This window comes from Ambystoma mexicanum, chromosome 4p, assembly GCF_040938575.1.
Source record: "Ambystoma mexicanum isolate Mex_15411 chromosome 4p, UKY_AmexF1_1, whole genome shotgun sequence".
NCBI lineage: Eukaryota > Metazoa > Chordata > Amphibia > Caudata > Ambystomatidae > Ambystoma > Ambystoma mexicanum.
The window spans coordinates 204275549-204300899 of record NC_090927.1 but is presented as its reverse complement, the minus strand read 5'-3'; the positions used below and the strand labels follow the sequence as shown (position 1 = coordinate 204300899).

Sequence of the window (25351 nt, the reverse complement as noted above, 5' to 3'; positions counted from 1 at the left end):
AGAATCGCCAGCCGCAGTGGTACTATCCAAAGCAGCGTCAGTGAAATCCACTCAGCCGGTAAATTCGGGAGACCGATACAAGACCGGCCTGTGGTGAAGCCAAGGCAGCAAGCAGCAACATTGTATGGTGAGCACTGGAACGAACATTGTTACACATGTGATAAGAAACGCAAGTAAAGTTGAAATGCTGATGAGTGATTGAACTTTAAAAGCAAGATACAATACCTTTGACAGAGTGGTCCAGCACCATGTGGGTGCTCAATCGAATATGTCGGTTAGGTATCCAGCTGAGGAGTCCTAAAATTGAAAATGAGAAAAAGGTTATATTGAGAAGAGAACAAATAATTGTGAATCAAAGTGGTCTAGCGACGGGCTGAGCAAAATCCTGCGCACAGTCCAAAGTCTTTGATTTTGATGAAGCAGACAAAGTTTGGAAAGTAGATCAATTTGGTCCGAGCCCGGCGGAGGTAGTGGGTCTGAGCCCCGGCGGAGGGGAGCCCAGGGTGAACAGTAAATCACCCGCGAAGTTGTATATGTGAAATCCCAAGAAGAAAGGAACTTCAATTTTTGTCGTGTTGCATTAGGCCCTCTGAGAGAAGAGACTTTGAATGACAAAGAGACTTTGGCACAGAAGGCCCTGATGTTGAAGTTTTGAACTGCATCATCGTACTAGAGAAGCCAGAGAGTATGCTAAGCGCGAGTGTGCCACCTTGTCCCATGCTGAAAACGCAGGGAAGGGAAGCCAACGGCTTGAATATCCTGACATATCATTTCTTGAACACTTTTCCTTTGCATAACATTATTTCCCACACTATTTGTATGTAGAAGTAAGGATTGGCAATAGGTTTATTAGTATAGGCCCTTTTATTTTGACACTTGACTAGGACTGCATTATTATTATTTGATGATTGTAGCTTGCTCCCATATTTAGATTCAGATAGGTGTTTTTCAAACCCAATTGAAGTTCAATAAACACTGTTGAACTGTGTTCACTTGTGTCTGTTTTACTGTTTGATAACATGCCTTCTTTACAATAGGCCGCAACCCGGTCTGGGAGCTCAATGTGGTTCTTTCAGCTTGGTGACACTGAAGACAGTTTTACTGGTGGATCTCGCCTCTGCGGCAGGCTTAGTGAGCTGCAGGTGGCGTCTTTATGTGAGCCCTTCACCACATTTCACAACGATAAGGTAATCTTGGGCACTCACCCAAACTTCTTGCCCAAGGGGCTCTACTTTTCATCTGAATCAAGAGATCTGCCTGCCGGTGTCCTTCCCGAACCTGCAGTCGTAGGCATAGAGGGCCCTGCATTCTTTGGACCTCAAGAGGGTCCTCAAGTTTTACTTCTCTGACAAAATCCTTCAGCAAGTCTGTGGCATTGTTTGTGATTTTTGGTGGCTCCTCCCCCAGCTCTTAGGCTTCCAAGGCGTCCATCGCCTGTTGGATGGTGCAGGCCCTTTTGGAGGCGTACACAGCTATGGCAAACCTGTTCCTGAAGGGATTCATGCCCATGCAGCCAGAGCTAAGGCCACAGCCGTCGCGTTTCGGAGACATGCTTCTTGGGATGTCATCAGAAAAGCAGCTACGTCGGCCTTCTGTAGGCACTGCTCCCTGGACACCAGCTCCAGGTGCGATGCAGTGTTTGGTCTGGCGGTTCTGCTTTGTTCTAGATATGTGGCAGGCTGTCACAGCTCCACCCTATGGTCTTGTTCGGCGGAATCGCCCACAAGGATGAAGGAAAGGGGACTATGAGAACTCTAGTCACTACGATGAGTAACTTGAATATTTGAATCCAAATTGCAAGGTGAAGTGGGCACTTTATATCTGCACGTGATGTTCACGGGAAGCACGGTCGGTAAACAGACACTGCTCCTGTGCAAGGATGCTTTGCTACAGCTCTTGCAGACATTATGAAGAACATCAGTCAGCCTACATGTTGACAACTACACTGTGATATTTAAGCTGCAGATGGGTGGCATCAGTGGCCCAGTACATCAATGACACCTGTTGGAATCTTTGTGAGCAGTTGAGGCCAGTGGTCTAAGTGGGCCGTAGCAGTGCTCCTTTACTTTTTTAAATTAAGTTTACTGTTTCTATACTTTTATTCAATGGATTGCTTTTCTCCCGCAGATTCCTCATCTTAATATATATCCATCATCCAGCTCTGCTGTTCGGAAACTTTTTGACGGGGCGTAGTGGACCGCGACTCGGTTGTCGATTCGTCTTGTCTGGCACTCGATTGTTGGCTAGTGACCATTTGGCATCGTATTTATAGCACGTCACTACACCCCATGTTTCAGTTCCTTTTTTCCGTGCGTTGCATCAGGAACACAAATCGAGTTTACTCAACTTTGTTTTGTTTTTGTGTACCTAGTTGTACGTTTTGGCAGAAAACCTCAATGTGAGGTCTCTCAGGGTTTTGGGTTTCAAGCGATGCCTTCATTGCGAGGCCAAAATGGTTGTGACTTACCCCCATGTCATCTGTCTCTGGTGTCTAGGTGTTAGTCACGACACAGAGGCCTGCGCGCCATGCACAAAGATGTAGCCGAAGCCCCTATGTGAGAGAGCCGGGAAACAGCCTTGGGCCAACTGTGTGCCAAGTCTCCAGCACGTTGGCTCATTTGGTCTTCGGAGCCGAGACTGAGCAGCCCACCCCCAAAAAGGGGAAGGAGCGACATCGCAACAAGACCAAGAAATGGTCCCACTCCAGGAGCCATTCCTCTTAGTCTTCCTCGCGGAAGAAGTGGCACCACCGTCATGGACGCAAATCCAGCTTGTTGTCTGATCGAGGTAAGCCCTCAGCGGGGCCGACCACTCGGGAAGAGTGGGAAAGCTTTAAGACGTCCATGCTTAATATGTTTAGGCAACAAGCAGCTCCGGCCACCAACCAGCAAGCTTTGGCAGCAAAAGTGGCGCTCTGTGCTCCCGACCCCAAGCTAGCCACCATCAGTGTCAAACGCCTTCAGGCGTCACGCCTACCAGGCATAAGTCGCTGGAGGGCCATAAGGCCGAGGCCCACGATGCCCATCGGTCATCAGAGCGTCCCTTGGTGCCGAAAGAACCATAGGTATCGAAAGCTTCAGGGCTTCGAAACCTATTCTCAAGACATCAGCGCAGACAGTCGGTGACTGTTCGTTTGTGCCGCTGTCAAGGTCTGGTTTCTTCAACTCGATGGAATCCATATTTGGCGCTGATGATCCAGTCGACCCAGTTTCCACAGGAGCCGACGTACTCTACTTTCTTGATGACCAGGCCGATTTATTGGCTCCAGCTCAGGGTCTACAAGACGCCAGTGGTCTGGATACTTCCTCAGACCTTGAGTTACATCAAAACCAGCCCTATACCCATGCTAATATCCAGTTCAGGGATCTGGTTCACAGGGTTGCTGATAACCTTGGGTTGAAGGTGCCCCCACACCCCTTCAGTGTGAGCTGGTATGAGCTCACTGACAATTTGGACGAGGATCCCACAGTTGAGCATAACATGCCATTCAACCCAGCCATTGCGGACCCTTTGGCCTCCTTATGGCAGCACCCTTGTACTTTGCCCCTGTGAATCCCAATTTCACAGGGAAGTACTTTCCTCGCCACACAACCTTCCCCAGACGTCTTGGTTATACAGGCTGCCACTATTTCCACCAGTCCAGCGGCATCCACCTCCAATCTGCTTACGGACAGAGAGGGAAAGAAATCTGATGCATTGGCCAGAAAGGTGTTTACCTCTGACAGCATGTCGCTCAAAGCCACAAACATAGCCTGTGGATTAGCCAAGTACTCCATTGGCTAATGGAAGGCTGTGGAACATGCTGCTGAATATGTCCCTGAGGGTGCCATGCGGTGCAGATTTTTGCAGCTGGTGGAGGATGGGAAGGAGGTAGCCAAGCAGTCATTGCAAACAGGCCTGGACGTAGTGGACTGCGTTGGCAGAGCAATGGGTTCAGCAGTAGCAATGAGACGCCAAGCTTGCATGAAAACATCTGGTTTCACTCTGAATGCTGGACATGCCCTTTGAGGGAGACATGCTTTGCAGTCAAAAAGCTGACGAATCCTTGGAGAAATGTAAGGCATCAAAGCTGGCTGCTAAATAATTGGGCCTAGCGGCGCAGCCGGCCAAACCTGCCTTCAGCTTTGCCTCCAGGGGCAGAGGCTAAAGAGATAACATACATGGCAGGCAAGGGCAGAGGCGCTTCTCGCTTCCCGGAAGGGGCAGAGGGGCCTTTTGAGGCCAACAAGCAGCATCAGCAAAAGGGACACCCACGCCCTCTAAGCCACTTTGATTTTCACGTCCCACGATGCACTGGTTGGTGGACGGTTGGGTGGGCATTGGCCCCAGTGGCAGGAGATAACCTCTGATGCCTTTGCCCTGCAGTTGATTTGGTGGGGTTATTTGCCTTTTCTAAAGAGGCCTCCAGAAAGACCCCCACCTCCTCCGGGACAGGAGCTCCAGGAAGAACTGAGAGCCCCGTTGTCGAAGGGTGCCGTGAAAGAGGTGCCTCTTGATCGGAGAGGGTCGGGTTGGTATTCCCAGTATTTTCTATTGCCCAAGAAGGGAGGTGGGGGTCTCATCGCATCCTGGACCTCAGGGCCTTGAACAAGTTCCTGAGGAAAGACAAATTCAGGATAGTGACTTTGAGAGAAATTCTCCAAGCTCTCGAAATCAGGACTGGCTACAGGATGCTTATTTCCATGTGCCGATACACCAAAAGCACAGGATGCTCCTAAGTTTCCTCAGAGGAGACAAGCAATATCAGTTCAAAGTGGTTCCCTTTGGGTTGACCTCTGCGCCAAGGGTCTTCACCAAGCTCATGGTGGTAGTGCAGCGCACATCAGGAGATTTGGGGTCCATGTATTTCCATACCTGGATGACTAGCTGATCCGAGGGAAGTCGGCGGGGCATGTTTTGGCTCATCTTGAGGACACGTGCCTCCTACTGCACAGGCTGGGCTTCTCCCTCAACTTGACAAAGTCTCATTTGACACTAGTTCAGCGGCTCCAGTTCATCAGAGCAGTCCTGGACACCCGGTAGGGGAAGGCTTTTCGGCCCGAGGAGAGAGTCTGCAACATAACCCAGATGGTGCATTTGTTTCAGAACCACGCCACCCTTCCAGCGGTCACCTTCCTCCGGCTCTTGGATATCTATATTTCTAATGCCAGTGGCCAGGCTGCGTATGAGGTCCCTCCAGTGGCTCCTGAGGGACCAGTGGTATCAGTATCTGGATGCGCTTACTGATTGCCTTTGTGTCCAGCCAGGTAGTCTGCAAACTCAGCTGGCGCAAAACGCACAGCAATCACTTTGCGGGGGAACCCTTTTGGTCTTGTTGGCACCAGGCCTGGGTGATCACGGATGCATCCCTGAAGGGTTGGGGCACCCTCTGCGAGGATTTGCAGGTAAGCCGCCTCTGGTCTCCAACGGAAGCCAGGTCACACATCAATAGGTTAGCCCTGAGGGCTTTTGCCCCATCTCTCAGAGGGAAGCATGTCCTCTTCCTGATGGACAACGCAGTGGCCATGCACTACCTCAACAAGCAGGGTGGTGTGCACTCCCACCCACTCGGCACAGAGTCAATTCAGCTGTGGTTCTTGTTGTGAGAACCAAAACTCAGTCTCTGCAGTTAATCTGGAGGGGGCAGCGAACACCATGGCAGATCCTCTGAGAAGGCAGAGCTGGGTCTCACACGAGTGGGAAGTGTGCCAGGGATTCCCTCTCTGTGGTACCCCAGCAGTGGATCTGTTTGCCACATAGGCCAACAGGAAGTGCGAACAGTTTTTCTCGAGAGAATTCCCAACGAACGGCACACTGGGTGACACGTTTCTGGTGGATTGCATCTTCCCTCTCAACTACGCCTTCCCCCCCGATACCCGTCATCCCTTGGGCTCTCAGGAGGTTGAAGAGATTTCGCGCGACCATGATGTTGATTTCCCTGAATTGGGCGAGGAGAAGGTGGTAGACCGATCTCCTGGATCTGACCATCTGTCTGCCTCACCTGTTGCCTATTTGTCTGGATCTCCTAATCCAGTCAGAAGGTCGAGTGCTCCACCTGACCAGACCCCCTCAACCTACATGCGTGGCTCTTGAGAGAATGAGGTATGTTGACTGGGACCTCTCATCGGCGGTACTTGAGATGTTGCTGGCTGCATGCAGAGCTTCTAAAAGATCGTTATGCGCGTGCTGGTAGAGAAGATTTGAGGTGTGGTGCAGGGAACACGATACTGACCCTATCTCTTGCCCCACCACCACAGTTATGGAGTTTCTTCTGTCACTGGCCTCTTCAGGTTGCCACAGTCAAAGGGTTTGCGGGCCCTGTCTTTTGGTCGTGATCACATCTGCCAGGAGTTTTAGCAAGCTGTAAGCCTTGTGCTGCAAATCTCCTTTTCTGAATTTCTTTCTTGAGAAATTCTTATTCAGACCCAGATTCCTTCCTAAGGTGGTTTCAGAGTTTCTACTATCCCAGTCTATTGATTTACCTGTCTTTTACCCACTTCCCTCGAAGAGGAACAACGGTTTCACCGTCTTGATCCCAAGAGAGCCTTCAGTTTCTGTGTTGCTCGTACATCTGAGTTTCGGAAATCAGACCAGTTGTTCGTGGCCCTTTCCTTGTCTAGAAAAGGTCTTGGCATCAGTAAACAAACCCTGTCACATTGAATTATTTTGTGCCTATCCAAGTGTTAACAATCGGCAGGCAAGGAGATTCAAGGGGGCACTAGGGCCGGGTCAACACAAGGGGCTTCAGCCTCTACAGCCCTCCCGAGAGGAGTTCCTGTTAGGGATATATGACAAGCAAACTCTTGGTCATCCTTACATACATTCACCAAGCACTATGCCTTGGATGTTGCACGGCGAGCGGATTCACAGTTTGGTAGGGCGGTTCTACAGAATCTACTGGTTTAAATCTTTCTGACCTCCTCAGTTAATGTAACTGCTTGGGGAGTCCATCAAGATGAGGAATGTGCGGGAGAAAAGCAATCCATTGAAGGAGAAATTACTCACCGTAATGATCTTTCTGTGGATTCTTCTCCTACAGATTACCTATCGATCCTCCCATCCATCCCGCTCATAGTTCTATGGGTTGTCGCTTCTGTCCCAACCAGAAGGCATCTGGTGATGGCTCTTAAATGACCGCTTCTATCATTCTTTTAAAAAAGAAAATGTTTTTCAGTCATCATTGTGGGGGGGGGGGATTGGAGAACACCCGGTTGGGATGTATCCTTGTTAATGTTTTTACTGGATGATTAGCCTCCTGTGGTTTTTCGTTCTGCAGCATTCAAACGTGGGAGGGTGGGGGGGTAAAGGGAAGAACTGAGGCATGGGGCATAGTGACGTGCTATATATGACACCCGACGTCGCTTCCGGAGCCGACAATCGAGAGCCGGACAAGACAGATCGACGATCGAGTTGAGGTCCACTACACCCCCTGTCTAAATGTTTCAGAACAGCAGAGCTGGATTATGGAGATCTCTATCAAGATGAGGAATCTGCAGGAGAAGAATCCATAGAAAAATCATTATGGAGAGGAATTTCTCCTTTTAAAAATAAACCGTACTGGAATGGTTTTGTTTTAAAATAAGTGTAGGAAGAAGTTGACACTTGCACTTCAGTGCCAGCACTGAACATTCCCTTAAGCAGTAGGTGCATGTGTTTAGAGATTTGTATTGCGTGGAGGAGGGGGTGTGGCGATGGGGCTTGCTGGGGGTGGGGGCAGGCCAGCAGGGAGCACTACTTCTTTTTGTACACTTGGACCAATGGTTGAGGCTCTAGCTACATGGAGATGTTGTCAGATAAACTCAATGACTCTGGCATCTTGAACACAAATGGGTCACCAAGAGGAACAGACAGTGGATCATCAGCTTGCAAATGGTTGATGCACCTCCACTGGACACTTAGCCTGTTGGAAGAGACAATGTCCCAGACTAGTACAGTATTGGGACAACAAGTGTTGGTCAGTCTAGTCAGTGGTACATGTGCAATTTACTATTGAATCGCTAAGCTGCCCTCTACAAGTGTGCAGTCTGGGAGTTTTTAGTACAGCAGGGGCTACGGTCCCTAACTGCAGGAGAAGTTATTCAGGGCCACATGTTGACCCCTCGGGGTATAGATTGATTCTGCACTCTCAATGAAACGCCAAGTCAGCGCCATTGCGTCTTCAGCCTCCTTCACAACCAAACTAATAAATGCGGTCAAACCATACTTATCCGAGACAAACTGCCTCTCCAGAGCCACAATCGGGGCAAAATTAGACTACTGTAACGTCTTATTTGCCGGCACCTCTTCTAAAAATCTGAACCGCCTTCATGTCATTCAAAGTAATGCGCTAAGGGCCGCTCTCGGCATTCCCAAAAGAGAGCACATTGCCAGTGCCAGACAAAAAGCTCACTGGCTTCCAGTCAAATAAAGGATACTATTCAAAACCATGTCCATAACCCACAAATGCCTCTTGCTCACAGCTCCCCCCCCCCATATCTGGCAGAAAGAATTACCAGAGTGACATCCTCCAGACCTATCGGGACTCGCCACTCCAACCAGCTTAAAGTCACCACCATCAAAAGAACCAAAGCAGGAGGGACTTGCTTCATGTTCCTTGCACCCAAGTACTTGAATGCCCTCCCTACTACCCTGCTAAACGAAACGGCATATCTAACATTCCGCAAATCGCTCAAAACCGAGCTCTTAAACTAGCTCACCTAGTACTCTTTGCCCACCCACCTCGCAACTTGAGGAGGTCACTGACCCCCCTATCTTGTTGTTCTATTACCCCAAGTTGCCTGCCTGTAGGGCGGGACTTTCTCCTTTGCCACGATTTTGTCTTTGGATTGCTCACCTGTCTGGCAAAAGGTTCAATGTAACCGAGAACCACAGACAGATGCCACTGCTTCGTAACTAAGTAAGCACTGCTGTAAGTAACAGCGCCACGATGCCCCAGGGCTGCTTTGTGCGCTTTATAAATTCAAATAAATATGTGCATTTGTCAAACAGATCAGTTAGGTCATTGCCAAAGATGACATCTGTCCATAGCCAATACACCAGCTCTCATGAAGAGGATTTGTTACCCAGTGCTTGTCAGGCACTGAAAAGCTGAACTGGGGTTGTTTTGTGTTGTGTGTGATTGGGAAACATAGCTGTTATTGTGACTGAGCGGCCCTGACCAATTGTTGACTTATTCATGCATTGCCTTTTGTGTAGGAACTGTTCGTCATACTATTATCAAAATCTCCACTTTCCAAAGGTTCTCAGGCTCTCACGCATTCACCCCTTAAATTTCAAAGCAGAACACAGCTACATCTTAAGGATTCACAAGCTGTCATCCACGTGTTGGAAGTCTCCCAGAGAGATGATCCCATCCCCACAACTGCCTCACTCCTTCTACCATGCACAAGGTCCTTCAGGAGGGGAGGATGGAGCATATGCCTTGCCAGGTATCCACAGACACTGTAGGTCAGCTTCCCTTGTTGGAGAGGCAAGCAATGGGTGTCTGCATGCCTTAATAGATGTGAGCACCACCAGTGGCATGCTACACACTTTTTGTGATTGCACTGACTACAGGGGCCTGCTGGTGGCTGCATTCACCAGTGGCAATGGCACAGATTGGACAGACTTGGCGAGAGTGTTGGTTTTATGCTGCATGGCACTGTATGCCAGATGTTGTTCTGCTCCCTGCCCTTGGGAGGCACTAGCATCTGAATTGTCGCCACATCTGAAGGGGATTTGGTGGCAGCAGCATCACTAATCTATGTAGTCGAGTTAGTGCACTCATTTACCTGGTAAATATCTTCATGCCACTGGTGAATGTGGTTGCACATTAGTCAACCCAATGTGGGCAGCTCTTACATGTCTGCTACTGCCTCGCCTCCGTTCCGTACTGCTCTCCACACTTGAGTTTTTCACGGTGAAGGTCAAAATAATGGCAAGCGCAAAAGAGCAGGAAGTGAGCAAAGAAAGGTCTTTGCTTCCTGGGACTACTGAACCTGCATTTCCCCCTATGCAATGGTAGATACAGGGTGAGGTGGCTCCACAAGCACCTCCATGTCCCTCTCTTTTACCCCCTCAACCACAACTACCTGGTTGTTCCCCCACTTGCCTTTGCACCACCACAGGCTTCCTAAATTCCCTGGTGCTCTTTAAGAACGCTTCGCTTGTAGGATCCCCACCCCTCTCCTCTGCACTCTCGCCCTGCTGGCTGAAGAGCACTTCTTCGCTGAAATGGCCCAAGCCAGTCCAGAATAATCTGACTGTACACTAAGGGCTTTGCAGCTACTTCCACCTCACTCCTCATGAGGAGCTTACCCATGTCCTCTAGCCGCACTACTTGGATTCAATCATGCTAAACCAGATCCCCCCCGCCTATGTGAGGGCTTCCACCTGAGACCCTGCTTACACTGCCTCTGTGGCAGCCTCCACTGGTGGCACAGTCTCTCTTTACCTGTTTGCTTAATGGGGCCTTCTCAGATGACGCAGCCTCCTCATGCACTCCTCCTGAGGTGACCCCAATGCCTCAGCCCACCCCACCGATTTGGAAGACTAGCAATGCTGGATGACACATGCAACCAACCAACACAAGTTCCCCTCCCTCATCAATCATTGGGGCATGCTCCTGCAAGGATCAACACAGCTCCTCCTCCTCTCTTCCTCTCCTCTCGCCTTTCCTTTTCTGCATCACAAGCGCACCATTGCTCTCCCCAAGAGAACTTGAAATCGAGAGAACTAAAAACACCTCAAGGAATAAACCAAGACTCATTACACAACACAGTACCATCAAGAACGAGAAACCAACATAACAGCAAGTGAGGAGATGAAGATAACTACAAACCGAAGGAAACCAGGCAAGGGTAACCACATTTTTTGAGGGGGTTGTGATTTTTGGGGCTGTGAATAGGGCCAGGAACCTCTTTGCCTGGCTTTTCCTAGTATTTTTAAGGGGAACGAAACGGGTAAAGCGACAAAACATTAAACAAGAGCACACAAAAGGACAACAAAAACACTCAAAAGAACACCAAATTGCACACAAACAAACCCCTAAAACGGCTTCTCCAGTTGCTCAAAACTCTCAATATACACCAAGCAGCATATAATTTCTAACACATTCCATAGCAGCCTAGCAAGAGCCCTGTACCTCCTTTAGGGCTGAACACGTTTGGCAAATCAGCTGAATTGTCTGAACAAACTCGATTAATAAGTGCAGGGTTTGATTTGATCAGAGTGACCCAGCAACTCTGCAAGTTTGTCCTATGGTTCAACCACACCAAATACTGGTTGTACACTAGTGTGATGGGATGAATTGCACCCAAAGAATTAAAAGGTCCCGTGGGCCACATTTAATGAAGTTCATCCAGGCTTGGGTATGTAGTGCTCTTTTTGTTTTGTTCTTTTTTTTTTTGTTGCAAGTACGGGGTGGTAATTTCTGTGTTTGGTAACAATTTTAACCTTATTGGTTAGCAAGAGCTACTCTTCTTTCAATGACTAAGATTTCTAGATGCTTTTTCTGTGGGTTTTTTCTTTTTTATAAGTGAGGTGGGTGTGGGAGACATGGCTTGTCCCCCAAAACTTGCAACTGGAGTTGTGCTGTGAGGGAATATGTAGGTTCATGTTTGGTCTGTTGAAATGCAACATTGAGCTCTTGTGAGTAACATAGCTGGTCAGTTTCAACATGCAAGAAGATGAGGTTTATTACCATAATGGAGAGAACCTCATTATTGATTCAGTGTCGCAACTCTCTAGAGTACTTCACTCTGAAGGGGGAAGCAAGAAAATGTGGAAAGAGTAGGCACTCTGTCAAAAGAAATCTAACGAGATGTGTCTTTCTTGGGGGCTAGAAACTCAATGGTTGAAAGGCACTTTTGACGCATAGCAATCCCCGCCCACCTCCGATTGTATTGCCTCCACCTCCGATTGCATTGCAAGAACATTGCAGAGAATTGTGGTAGTTGCCATAGTACTGCTAATCACCATTGAGTCAGTATTCTTAGATGTGTTGGACTGCACCTGTAATCTTGGATCCACGCACAAAGGATAGATGCATTTCATCTACAAGTGCATTTGGCGAATCCAAAAGGGTCATTTTGTCATTTCTTTTTCTTGCCATCTCCAACACTGTTTTTCAAGCTGAATATTCTACATCATTAGGGTAGTCATCCTATCTAGAGACATCTGATTTTTTCTTACACTGATGTTTTGTATTTTCTAGTAGACAATAATACAAAGTTTCATATTTAAATATACTCTCTTGCATTTCTAGGTGGAGTGAGGTCACCCGGAAGGTAGAGCTGTGGGTCCAGATCTTGGAACTAAATGAGAATGGAGAGTACTGCCCAGTTGAAGTGCTTCCTGCCAAAGATGTGCAGACAGGCGGCATTTTCCAGCTCAGACAGGTATGACTGACTCTGAAAAAGAGGGATATTTGTGACCAGTGCATTCCATTGGAAAATAAAAGGTGTTTTGCTGGTTAGGGGCTGGAGCTTGTGGTTTTTTGAAGGAACAGTTACTTGGTTTCTGTAATGTTAATTTTCGTTGGGTGTAAAAAACATTCAATAGGGATATTTTAGGGCTTAATGTTAATAGAAACATTGTAGGAGACACATCTTCATTACTCCAATGCTACTTTCCAATTGCTTTTTGTCGTTTAATAGCATGTTTGGTTTTCCATCTGGGCAAGTGTTCACATCAATCATAGAAATGTCAAGAAACTCAAACAATCCTAGTCAGCCAGGATTTAATATTGTATCCTGGAACTGCTGCGGGCTTAACAATTTGAAGGACCACTGTTGAGTCATCCCATGGTCCTATTTTTGCAAGAAACTATGTGCATAAATCACTTTGTTGCCGATGGCTTTGCTACCTTTTGTGCTCCTGCTGTGAAAGGTACCGCTGGCCGCCCATCAGAAGGGGTAGCAATTTTAGTAAACAATGCTTTCAATCACGGATCCAGTGTGATATTCTCTTCAAACAAAACACTAGTAATTGAATATATTCCCACACTTGATCCTCCTTGCACCCTTCAATTGCTCTGTATCTACTACAATCCAGTATCTCAAACTCTGGATGATTTATTAGATCTTTTGGATGGGGTCCTCGAAGAGGCTCCTATAACAAATCCGGATTACAATATAATCATTGGTGGCGATTTTAATTCAATTTGCATAAGTGCCACTGCTATCCTTAAAGTTAACTCACTCCACAATCATCAGTAGTCTTCGGCTAGAAGGGGTGAATGTTGGAATCACTACTTTTTGGAATGGAAGATTCATTTGGTGAAATTTAAAATCGGTTCGCGGTGAGGTACTTAGTCAAGGGGATCCTCATCTTCATATATTTTGGGAATGGCTGAAAAAGTTATTGTTCTTGATTCCACCCTTAGTGACCACGCACCCATTCAACTTCAAGTACTACAGAGAAACGATCCCCTTGGCTGTGATCCGACCTTGGGATTAGTACATCTAGATCTACGTGAGCTCATGAGGGATGGTAATCTCCCATCAATAGTAAAATTCGTAGACCAAATGAACGAAATATTGGCTAATATAGGCTTGTCTATCTAGGAGCTTATGTTGGGCCTATCGAAGGTTAAGTGTAACTTATACGATCTAGATTGGATCACTACGATTGAATCAAATCTTATAAAACCTTTGTGGAGTATGCATTGTTTTTAAGAAAGAGACAGTTGTGTGCCCCTTATATAATGAAATGTCCATGTGATAAAGTTAGATTGGCATATCTGAGATTTAAGTTCAACCAATTCCACACTCTTGAACATACTAAAAACTGGCAACATTGTGCATCGGCTAGTATAGAGATTAATTGTCACTTTTGTTCAAGTGAAACTCAGTTTGAAACACTAAAACACCTGGTGGTCTATTGTCCATACTTTGAAGACTATAGATGTATACTTCTGGGTATTTACTATCCACAGGCAACTGATATTACACAAATCACCTTTTGGGAAAGATGTCTATGGGGTGACAGCATCAGTCTAATGGTGGCATTAGCAAGACTGCTTAACAAAATAGATGATGAATTACAAAAAGCTAACAAAGTAATTGTGAAGTAATGCGCATTCATTATCACTAGACCATCAGCAGTATGCAGTGATTGACATTTTTTATGAATTTTGGTGTTGAATGAGAGCTTGTTTTAATGAATCAAAATTAATCAGCATAAGGTGTTACTAGTGTGTGATCTCTCATAGCTCCTTCTTGTGGTAGCACATTACCAGTTGGTATAATGAATTGTTGCACAAATTGAAAGTAGACACCTATACCCAGGTGGGGCAATTGGATAAGGAACTTGTTTTATAGTTAAATTAATTTCTATGAGGACTTATGTGTATAAATGTATACTTTTTTATTGAAATCAAGTGGTGGAATTGATTTTTTTAAAACTGTTTTTCTATACATATGTTGTAAAAGTTTATTTTTGTTATCAAACTAAATACAATAAAATAAATAAAAAATACCACCTATCAACCACGTAAGGTCTTTGGGAAGAATTCCCTTTTTGGGGTTCCTTTTGCTAACTTGAGCAGTCCACTTATTGTTTTATAGATTCCTGCTAGAAAGAGGTCTCTCTGCAGTTGCAACAAATTTTTAGTATGTTGCCCTTAGGCCAGATTGCCTCCTGGGCATAGGTGCTGCTATTAGAGCACCCAGTGTTGCTGGGAGACTCTTTTCATCCAGACAGTGATTGGTAGTATGCCAGTGGCAGCTCTATAATTTACTCTTGTCTGCGCCACCATGTAGACCTTTTAGGACATTGGTAGCCCCTTGCTTCCTGGGCAGGAGCAAAGTGGCAATCCATGCATTTTAAGGAATACACTGTGGCTATGTCATGTGTGTTGAGCCTTTGTTTCCTCATCAAGGAATTGCCAAAATAGAAGTTCTGCAAATACATTTGTAAGGCTCACAAAGCAGTGTTTTTAAAATGGGGTCTGGTTCAGACTTGGATCTAGGTAATTTCAGTTCATGGAGTTTTAATTGCCAATCCTCATTGGAAGGACAACAAAACTTCGTGCACTGTAGATTGTTTGACAGTGCTTACCCTGTGTGTGTGTGTCTGTGTCTGTGTCAGTTAATCAAAGGAGACTCTGAGCCATTCCAGGTAATGTTCCAAGTTTCAGGGAAGTGCTTGAGAGACGGTGATCTTCTTGAGGATCATTGAGGCTGGCTGGGCCACTGTACCCCTGATCCTTCTGGAGGTGGAACTGTGCCTTCCTGTAATGTGGAATCTTGCTTCAGGTCTTTCCTTTTCTTCCAACTGGCAATCCTAGAAGGAACATCTGTAGCCTTTTGGTGTTTACCCTGAAGCTTCCTGGACCTGTGTTAATCGCTGAAAGTGATGGCATTCACTGGACATGTACTCTTCAAAGAATTGGTGGCATTCCAAACATGTTTGCCTTCCAACTTCCTCTCATGATATGTGACGAATCGCACAATGTCCTCACTTCTCCCCGAGGGCGAGCCCCTTCCCATGAGGCCAGGGAGGTGAGGCTGCTACATGATAGTCCCCCCGTTATTCCCCTTCCCCCGGGTTAGTACTCAGCGGGAAGTATCTCATGGGTAGAGACTCCCTCTGTGGGGATCAGGGAGAACAACTTCGAAGAATGTGGTTTAACAACCCTCACTCCACATCCTACACACCTCTGTAGGCTAGGAACCTCAATAACCAATCTACTACTCCCATGTATGAGCTATTCTGTTACTCGTGCTGGCAGGGCTTTGTCCAAATAGACCCTATCCAGGTGGATTATTCTCTGCATCTCAGAATGCTATGACCTGACTGGGAAGGATGTGCCTGGCGGTCTTAGGGCTCATTCTCCTAGAGTAGTGGCTGCCACCTATGCCCTGTTCTGTTCATTAGCCAGGCAGTAACGTGGGCTTCTCTGCACACGTTCGCAAAGCATTACTGCTTGGATTCCCTTGTGGGCCAGGATGCCCATTTTAGTAGGGCAGTCCTTCAGATTTTTCTGCTTTAGGTGGTGTCCTTGCTTACCTCCCTCCTCCAGATTACATAGTGCTTTGGGAGTCGTAAGGGTGCAGAAGTAAGAGACTGCATGCAGGTGGCATGCATTTGGCCGTAGACTTTTATTACATCAAAATTAAATGGAAAACGAGACCCGTCCTATTTCTAAGAGGGGTTTCCCTGCCTCAAACTAAGGATGCTGTCGGGAGGTTCTGTCAAAATCAAATAGTACACCGTTGTGTCAAAACCTATTTCCTCCCTTACACTCTAAATCAACTAAGGAAAAAGGGGTGATCTTGGTTCACAAGAATGGTTCCCTTCTTCTGAACAATACTTCAAAGTTCACTTGTAAAAAAGAGGAAGTAGTGTTCTTCAAAGGCACAATTTAAAAGGTATCAAAAAGGATTCCTTGGAGTGGCTCGCCGCCAAGATGCATAGAAAAGAAAGTGTCGTCATTTCAGAATAAGGAGATGCCTTCTCCTTTTACCCTTCCTCTGTTCTCTCAAAATGCCAAGAGAACAACTCCCTTGCCTTGCCTTTCAATGTCCACAAACATTGGGGGGAATGCCTCCCTTACCACACTCCCAAGAGAATGACTCCCTTCCCCTGGCCTTCTTTAGGCTTTTCACAATGTTCATAAAAACTGGGGAATTGGCTCACTTCCCCTGGCCTTGGTCAACTTAACTCTCTTTTCTGTCAGGTACTGTGACTATGAAGATCAACAAAGATGCACTGAGGCATTATCATGTGTGTGTGGGTCCCAGACTCCACTTTATCTCCTCTATATACAGTCCGCCTGGTGCACTCCGTCGGGCACTATGACTGAGGAATGGTGCGAACACTTCAATGGGTGCGGATGCCAGACTCGCATGTACAGTCCACCTGGTATACTCTCCTACAGGTATTCCTTTCAATTTGTTTTCTTTGTCTTTAGTGTCCCAGACCCCTCTGATATAGCTTTCTTTCCGTCTTGGCTCCTAGCCCCTTTTGTATCAGTTTCTCACTTGTGGACCCCAGACCCTGGTTACACTTCGGTACACACTTGGTATACTCTCCTGCCAAGTCAAATATTTAACTTTCTGTTTTGTTCTCTTTCCTCGGACTTCTCACTTCGGAACTCAGCTTTTATCGATAAAGTACTTGGAGATACTCTTTTGTAACAAAAGAGAGGGTATTATGCTTCCTTATACCGTTGCTGCCTTCCCACTTCGCTTTTTGGTTTGAATCTATCGAGTTGGTGTCAGTCGAGTGCTCAGCCAGTTGCGGTGAGGGTCGTGGTTTGCTCTCTAGGTGAAGTGCAGCGTCTTTGTCGCCTGCGGTTTGCTTCGGTCGGCTCTCCCTCTCTGTTGTGGTTTGGATGGTGTCAGTGTAACTCCTGTCACTCACACCGACACCCGGTAGCCTTTCTCTGCCTGCCGGACTTTGACCACACCTCCTGGGAAAAGTGATTCCGGTCTTTGGCCAACACCAGTAACGGACTGCTTTTCGTTTTCCTCGGTTTCACCGTCTCCCTTTTGAAACTCGCATGTTTCTCTGCTTCTCAAACAGATTGGATGATGCTCCTTCTCAGTCTCTGTTGTCCTACAACAGTGTTTTTACTCTTACGAGGTCTAGAAAGACTGGACTCTTCGTTTTGGTTCTCGTGAGCCCTCTTCCTTACTCGGCACATCCTTTTGGTCCCAGTATTGAATGAACCAGTTTCCCAGGAGTCAACGGAACTCTTCCTCGTCTTGGTATTATGAACAGGTACTCAACTTGGGTAGCCCTTACTCTTCTTTGTTTTAGTACTTCCTATACTGGAGGCTTCCCTCTGCATGAGATCCACCCGCGACTACCACCCCCAGGGGACTATCTGGTAGCAGCCTCACCTCCCTGGCCTCATGGGAAGGGGCTCTCCCTAGGTCTGATAGATGAGGAAGGAATCCATTAGAAGAACAAATTACCTCTCGGTAATGTCTTTCTGATGGATGTTCCTCCCATAGATTCCTCATCGCCCTCCCTACCTGCCACTCTTGGCAGAAAGCTAGTACACCATCAGTTGTACGGTCCCTCAGGGTCAGAGTGCTAAGGGAAAAAGGTGTAACTGAGGTCATGGGGCACAGTGCCTCAATATATGCTGGCCCCAAAGTCATGTCCGGCGGGAGTGCATAGTGGCGTCGGGCGGAGTCGTCCTGTGCTCTCTGGTGGCAGAAATGTTTCCAGGAGACAGCTGTGCTCGCATAGGGATATCATAGATGAGGAATCAGTGGGAGGAACATCCATCAGAAAGAACATTACCGATAGGTTAAGAAATGTGTTCTTTTAGACCTTGCATAACTGATAGCGTACATCAATCCTGACCTGTTGCTCTTGCTGCTGATCCATTACTGTGACACTGGTGAAATGTTCTGTGTGCCTCAAAACACCCCCACATTCATCTAAAGCACCTCCGTCTTAATTTTAAGTCTCTATCACAGCTCGGCCAATGTGCCGCCATGCAGATTTTAATCCAGTTATTCTAACCCATTCCAGTGCGCACTGACCCAAGAAGGTTACAGCCTGTCCAGGGTCAGACCAGTCCTGAACCACGTTTGGAGACCAGACCTTTTATGTTCGTAGGGACAGTAGTTAGCCACTGTGTACAGGTCAAATCCATAATCTTATTCTAATCACTACAGCAATATTCTTATTTTACACCCCATCCTTTCTGTTAAGGGGACAGGGGTTCAGAATTCAATTCTATAGGCTTTTGAGAAGTTAACCTGGGTGGACCTAAAATGTTTGATGTCCACAGCGAGACATTTATCACACTTTTGAATGTACAGATTAAAGCACAACACTGTTACAATGACTTGGTGTGGGGGCGTGCTCGCAAGCCTTATGTTATTAGTCAGTACCACTCCACATTCCTTTTAGCTCAATCCCTAACCTAGAGCACATTTTCCACAACGTTCAAGGTGAGGAACCTAGTGTAAACTACTTTGGGAGAGCTTCAAAAGTTAGAGTTCTCCCCTAGGGAATAATGAGCTCAATGTGTTAATTGTAAGTAGTGTCAGTGACGCCGGTTGTATGATGGCAAAGTTAAGTTTCCCAATGGGTGGGGGACTCGCTGCCAAACCTAGTTGCCCGAAGGAGCCCCAGACAGGATGCTTATGATAGTGTTCCACCACCAAAAGCACATTGTAAACAGCTACCCAAAGGATTTTATGACTGTTGAAATTAATGGGACAGGTAAGCAACACAAACCCCGAGTGAGACTGACAACCACCCCTGCCAAATCTGGAACATTGGGACATCTGCTCTCGTAATAGGTTCCAGGAATGAGGTCATGGGGTCGCAGATGTAGTTTTTCAGATGACAACTTTGACAGCTGGATGCAGTGTTTTGGCAGTTTCGGCCAATGCTAGCAACCTAAGAAAATGGATCACCTATAGGCTGGACTTGGCTGTAGCTGGTTAATGACCTTTGGACTAACTCCCACAATGATGGAGGACACCTAGGACATATCAGATGTGACGGGCAGTTGGAGGGCCCCTACAGAGGGTCAACAGGCTAGAGGACGACAGACCACAGAATCTAGCCTGCAGAAAGTTTCTCTTCTTGGTAGAGTGCAGCATAGCAGTGATGCGCAGGGTGCACTGCGAGGATGCACTGTAATTTTCACTGCACTAGGCTGCATGAAGTCAAGGCAATAGAATTCCCCACTTTGAATGCAGTGTTTCAGCTACAGTCTGACTCTTCAGAGATTCACTATGACTACCTTGGTGATGCAGGACTTTGGGCTTGTTAGGTCCACTTGTTCAAGAGAGGGGATGGGAGGCACGCTCCCTGGAAGGTCTCCCCTGTTGATAGAAGAACAGAGTTTTCCTTTGCAAAAGATGGCGTTGACAATGGCTGTCCCAGCAGTGATCAACCACCATGTCCCTAAAGCCTCTCGTGCTAGGATCCTTGCATCCTGTGGTCTACTGGAGATTGTCTCCAGATCCTCCTGAGATATCCTAAATCTTGGGATAGCAGTCCCCATCCACCTATAATAAACCTACATTCAAACTTCTGGATGCCTGTCTTACAATAGACCGCCAGTTCAGGTACAGTTGTGACGCCACAGAAGGTTTGGAATGTGTATTGCGGCCGTCTGCAGCACCATACCCAGTCCAAATCAGTTATTTGCATACACAAGCTGATAAGGATCTGGTCAGAACCTATGAAGAGGATGTCCAAATATAGTTGGATCGAACCATTGTCTAGGAGGAAGACTGCTAAAATGAGAGTGAAGCACAGACAACGCTTGAAGCTAAATGGTCAGCCATCCGAGCACTGTAATGCTCAATGCAGTGTAAAGTTGCGCACAGCAGGAGTGCAACCAAAAAGATACAAAATAAAGGTAGCCCTGCCACCAATCAGGCTGTCTCAGCTTCATTTAGTATGGGAATAAAAACTCCAAAAAACATGGAAACAAGAGTTCCCTGCAAAGCTCTACTTGAGGGAGGTGGTAGTGGTACAATACACTTAAATGGGGACAGGGTCCCTCTGCACTTCTAGCCTTGATGACTTGCTAGTGCCCTAAAAACAGTGTATGCCAAGTTAAAAAAGCCCATTCACAATTCAGGTTAGGCTCTCCAAACAGTCAAAAAATATGCTGGGGGTCCCATTAAGTCAATGGGCAATTTGCAAAACCTTTTTCCTAACATTTTCATCTGTTCCTATGATAGGTTGCTAGGTCATGTTTTACTGACAATGACAAAGGGTGTTTGAGTGCTGTGCTTTTCACATTGCTTTGAGGTCAAAGAGGGAATTGCATCTTTCACTTGACCAGTTTGCAAAATGAAAGTTTCTGAATGTATTCTATACATCACTTTGTTGCTTTCCAGCTTGTTTACACTTTATAAATCAGTACATGCCTAGATAGGAAGATTGAAAACGAACTAAAGGTGCGTACTGAAGGTTATTCTTGTAATAATGGATTCTGAGTGCAACAATTATCAATAACGACAATAGTAGATGACCTACGTGTGCAAACATTTGGCCTAAGCTGGTCTTTCGCTGTTGCAGGGACAGTCACGGCGCATCCAGGTGGAGGTGAAATCTGTCCAGGAATCTGGAACTTTGCCCCTCATCGAGGACTCAGTACTGTCCATTGGAGTTGGATGTCCGAAAATCAGGCTCGTCAAATCTCAAAAAGGTCATGAGAATCACCAGGTACTTTTATTTATGATTTAAGTTAATCCGAATAACCTTTCCATTACCTCTGGCAGATGGCTAACAGGTAGTATGTTATTACTCAAGCTTTTTCTTTTACACATTATAATACAAATGTGATTGGCCATGCACCATTGGGTACCAAATGTTGCCCAGTAATCCAATATGCCAGATACATGAATGTTGGTATTCTCTATGACAGAGATCTGGAAATCTAGCCATTTCAGGATTTTTGCCCTGTTTATCTTAACTCAATTTGGAATCAATGTATCTTGCCTTAAATTGTTCTCTGCCATTTCTTTAACCATAATGATGCCATCACCAGTAATGACAGATGCAGGTGTTTCGATTACTGAAGTGCTGGATAATAAAGATTCTACTTTGTGCTTTTGTACGGCTTGTAAAAACATTTTATTTAAATGACTTATTCCTTTGTCCAGGCATTATTAGTTCTTCAGTTTGACCAAATTCATACACAGGAACTGAATTTCTACAAATTGCAGTCGTCAATTTTCTAGTACTGAGCAGGTTTGTATACCCCGTGGACACCATCCAATGTGATTTCCATCCGCATCTCTTAGTGTTGCTAGTGATCAGTTGTCTGGTATTTCTGGCATGTGTCCAGGCATGATGTGGAGGGGTCTCTTAGGACAGTTTTTCTGAATTCCAACTAAGGGCTTTGTAAAACCATTGAACTGAGGCAGTACAAGACTCCACTCCTATTAGAAGGCTGTACCACCGGAGTTCAGGGTAGCGTAGACAGAACAGCCAGGCTTGTCTTAGTAGGGAGAGAGGGCTGTATAATCATTACAATGAAATTGTAATATACATATGGTCCAAAGAAACACTGACCTATTATGTATTGTTCGCTATGTCCTCTTTCTCTCCGGTCACGCATTCTGATGTTACTCTACTCCTATCCAACACTCATCCTACTGCTTCTCCCTCTGGCCCTATTCCTCTCCCCTCATCCCTAAATTCTACCCCCTTCTCATACCCTACCTCACCTCCTTCAACATCTGCCTCTCAACTTCCACTTTTCCTTCTCCTTTTAAACACGCAACTATCATCCCTATTCTCAAAAAACCTTCTGCTAACCCCCATCTTGCTGCCAATTATCGCCCCATCTCTCTACTACCCTTCCTTTCTAAACTTCGTGAGCGCATTCTCTACTCTCTTCCTTCATCTCTAACCACTCCCTCCTTCCCTCCACCCAATCCGGCTTCCGCCCACTGCACTCCACAGAAACTGCCCTCACCTCTGTTCTTAAATCTCTCTTCTCTGCACGCTACTCAAAGCACTCCTCCATTCTTATTCTCCTTGACCTTTCCGCCGCTTTTGACACTGTCGACCATCCTCTTCTCCTCAACTCATACTCATCATTTGGCTTCAAGAACAACGTTCTTAATTGGCTCTCCTCTTATCTTTCTAACCGCACCTTTTCTGTCTCCTGGGGTGGCTCCTCCTCCCCCACTTTCCCCTCAACCACGGCGTTGCCCAAGGTTCTGTCCTCAGCCCCTTTCTTTTCTCTCTGTACACCTCATTCTTAGCTCCTATTATCTCCTCTTTTGGTATCTCGCACCATTTCTATGCAGATGACACCCAGCTTTTCCTCTCCTTCTCCTCCTTCTCTCCTGACATTCATGATACACTCTCTTGCCTTTCTGCTATTAAATCCTGGATGTCCTCACACTTCCTTACTCTGAATGCTGATAAAACTGAACTCCTTTTCTTCCTGGCTAACACTGTTCCTCCTCCCTGTCCTCCCCCTTTCATTTTCTTTTCCCCCTCCCAGCTCTCCTTCTCTCCCCATGTCTGTAACCTTGGTCTCCATAGTAACCCTCACTTCTCTCTATCTCACCACATTTCTCTCACTGCTAAATCCTGTCGCTTTCATCTCTACAACATTCGTAAAATTTGACCCCTCCTTACCTTTCACGCCACTAAACTTATAATTCCCTCCCTCATCTTCTCCAGACTCTTCTACTGTTCCTCCCTTCTCTTTGGGCTCCCCTTTTTTCTCCCCTCTTAAATCCATCTACCACTCTGCCATCCGCTCCCTGTGCCTTCTCTCACCTCTTGATTCCATCTCCTCCCCTCTCACCTCTCTAGGTTGCCTCTCTTTTCATTCACAGCTCGAGTTCAAGATCCTCTGTCTTGTTTTTAAATCCCTCCATGGTCTTGCCCCCCCTACCTCTCCTCCCTTCTTTCTTTCTACACCCCTTCTCGTTCTCTCCGCTCTGCTAATCTTTTCCTACTCTCTCCTCCTCCACCCTGCCCCCCTCCTGCTTCCGCTCCTTCAAACGCCTTGCTCCCTTCCACTGGAACCGCCTCCCCCTTCACATCCGCTCTTCTTCCTCCTACCCTTCCTTTCGCTCTTCCCTAAAATCTTCTCTTCCACTCACCTCCCTAACACCCCACGCTTCCTTTCCTCCTCCCTATCCCTCTAATCTCACCTCTTACTCCTGCTCTTCCTTACCCTCTCCATCCAACCTACCTCCTTCCTCCCTTCCCCCTGCTCTGTTCCAGTCTCACTTTTTCCTCTTCTTCCTCTCACATTCTTGCATTCCCTCTTTCCCCTGCTCTTACCTCCTCTAACATCTACTTCTCCCTTGCACACCTCTGCCCCTCCCTAGACCCTCCTCACCTCTGCAATATTGTAAGTTGTTCTTTATACTATTTTCAGGTTGTGGTTCAATTGTCATTTTATGCTTGCTGTATGTTACTTGTTCTCATGTAAAGCACTTTGGAGTAAAGGGCTACATAAATTCAATAAAATACAAATACTAATTGTAAAAATAAAGGGTTTATTTTATATACAAGCAGACCAAGAGATTTTTGGCTAAGTAAATACAATCATAAAGCATATAAATATATTATAGGAAATATCGGGGAGTGCTGTCAGCTGTGCCTGCTAGTCTCTCCTTGCCGCCTCCTAAATCAATGTGCTGTTCCGGATCTCGCATCTCTGACCGTGAATCACCACTTCAAACTTTGAATTGCCCCTTGGGTATATGGACTGCTCACCTACAATATATATGGACTTGTATTTCATTTAATTTCCACTTGATTCGGCTTTGTTACTTCTCTTTTTTTTTTATTTTTATTTTTATTGAACTTTAGTTTTGTAAAGAGAAACAAACTTTTTTGTTACATTCAATTCAATTACAGTCGCCAGCCCACGTCATGCTATTAGTCCATTATTCCCTTGAATTAGGCAAGCGTGGGCATAATGGATCGTCTGAAATTAAACCATGTTTTTGGCGAACTAATGATTTACAATAGTTTGTCAGTATCATGTCCACGAAGTTAATCACGTTGCAGGTTAGTTGTACATTTCTTCCCGTTATCAGATACGACCACCATTCTTCCATATTGCCGTTTTTAGGGGCATAACGATCAAGATGGAGAGTACGCTGTTTAGTAATTTGTGTACACTCAATTATGAGATGTTTGATAGATTCAGGGTCATGCTTACAGAAGCGACAGTTTACGTCGATAGTCATGGGATCTTTTATTCTTCTTTTATGTAGCTTGGTGTTGGACAAGTTAAGACGAAGCCTTAAAAATTGATTCCGATGATATTGAGAGGGAAACTTGGACAGGTATTTTGGTAGGTTCCCTCTTTCCTGTTCACACAGTCCAAGGTCTAGTCCAGTGGATAGTGTTGCTCGCCTTTCCGCATTTTTAATCCACTTGGATTGCATGAATTTTGTTTTTGCCTTTTTTGGCATCCGTAGCACCAGAGGCATTTTTATGTTTGCTTCTTCCAGGATACTTAATACATTTTTTTCCCAGTTTTTTAGCATAGATGCAGATGCGTCAGTTGTTTTGTTAGCCAAGATTGTGTAAGCAGTTGCTACCGGCACCATTCTGATTTTTCTCAACTGTAATATGGATTTCCATTGTAGGATAGAGTGCAAGGAGTCAAGGCCAAGTTCGTGTCTCACAGCCACCATTGAGACACATTGTGGTAGTTGGAGGACTTTGCGCCAAAAGCAACCTTCAACTTGTGCCCATAGGCTTGCTCTGATATTCCACCCTGTTTCACTCCCAAAACATATTGCAGGGATCACTTTCTGTAAGTAGAAAGTCATTACGGGTTGGAGTGAAAATTTCCCGTAGTTTAAATGTAATTTGCGACCTTGTAGAGCAAACATTTTCATCCGCTGGATGATTTCATTTATCCAGCTCCACTCTCTGATTGAACCATTAAATGAAACGCCCAGATAGC

General features: G+C 46.1%; 1 protein-coding gene across 1 annotated transcript in view; it reads left to right on the top strand.

Moving 5' to 3' along the window:
- The window catches only part of KIF13B (kinesin family member 13B), a 1451009-nt gene that overhangs the window by 944486 nt on the left and 481172 nt on the right, over window positions 1-25351 (top strand). The window contains exons 24-25 of the mRNA XM_069605712.1: window positions 12224-12356; window positions 20971-21117. Coding sequence (XP_069461813.1) covers window positions 12224-12356; window positions 20971-21117 — 280 coding nt within the window. The remainder of the gene's footprint in view (window positions 1-12223; window positions 12357-20970; window positions 21118-25351) is intronic.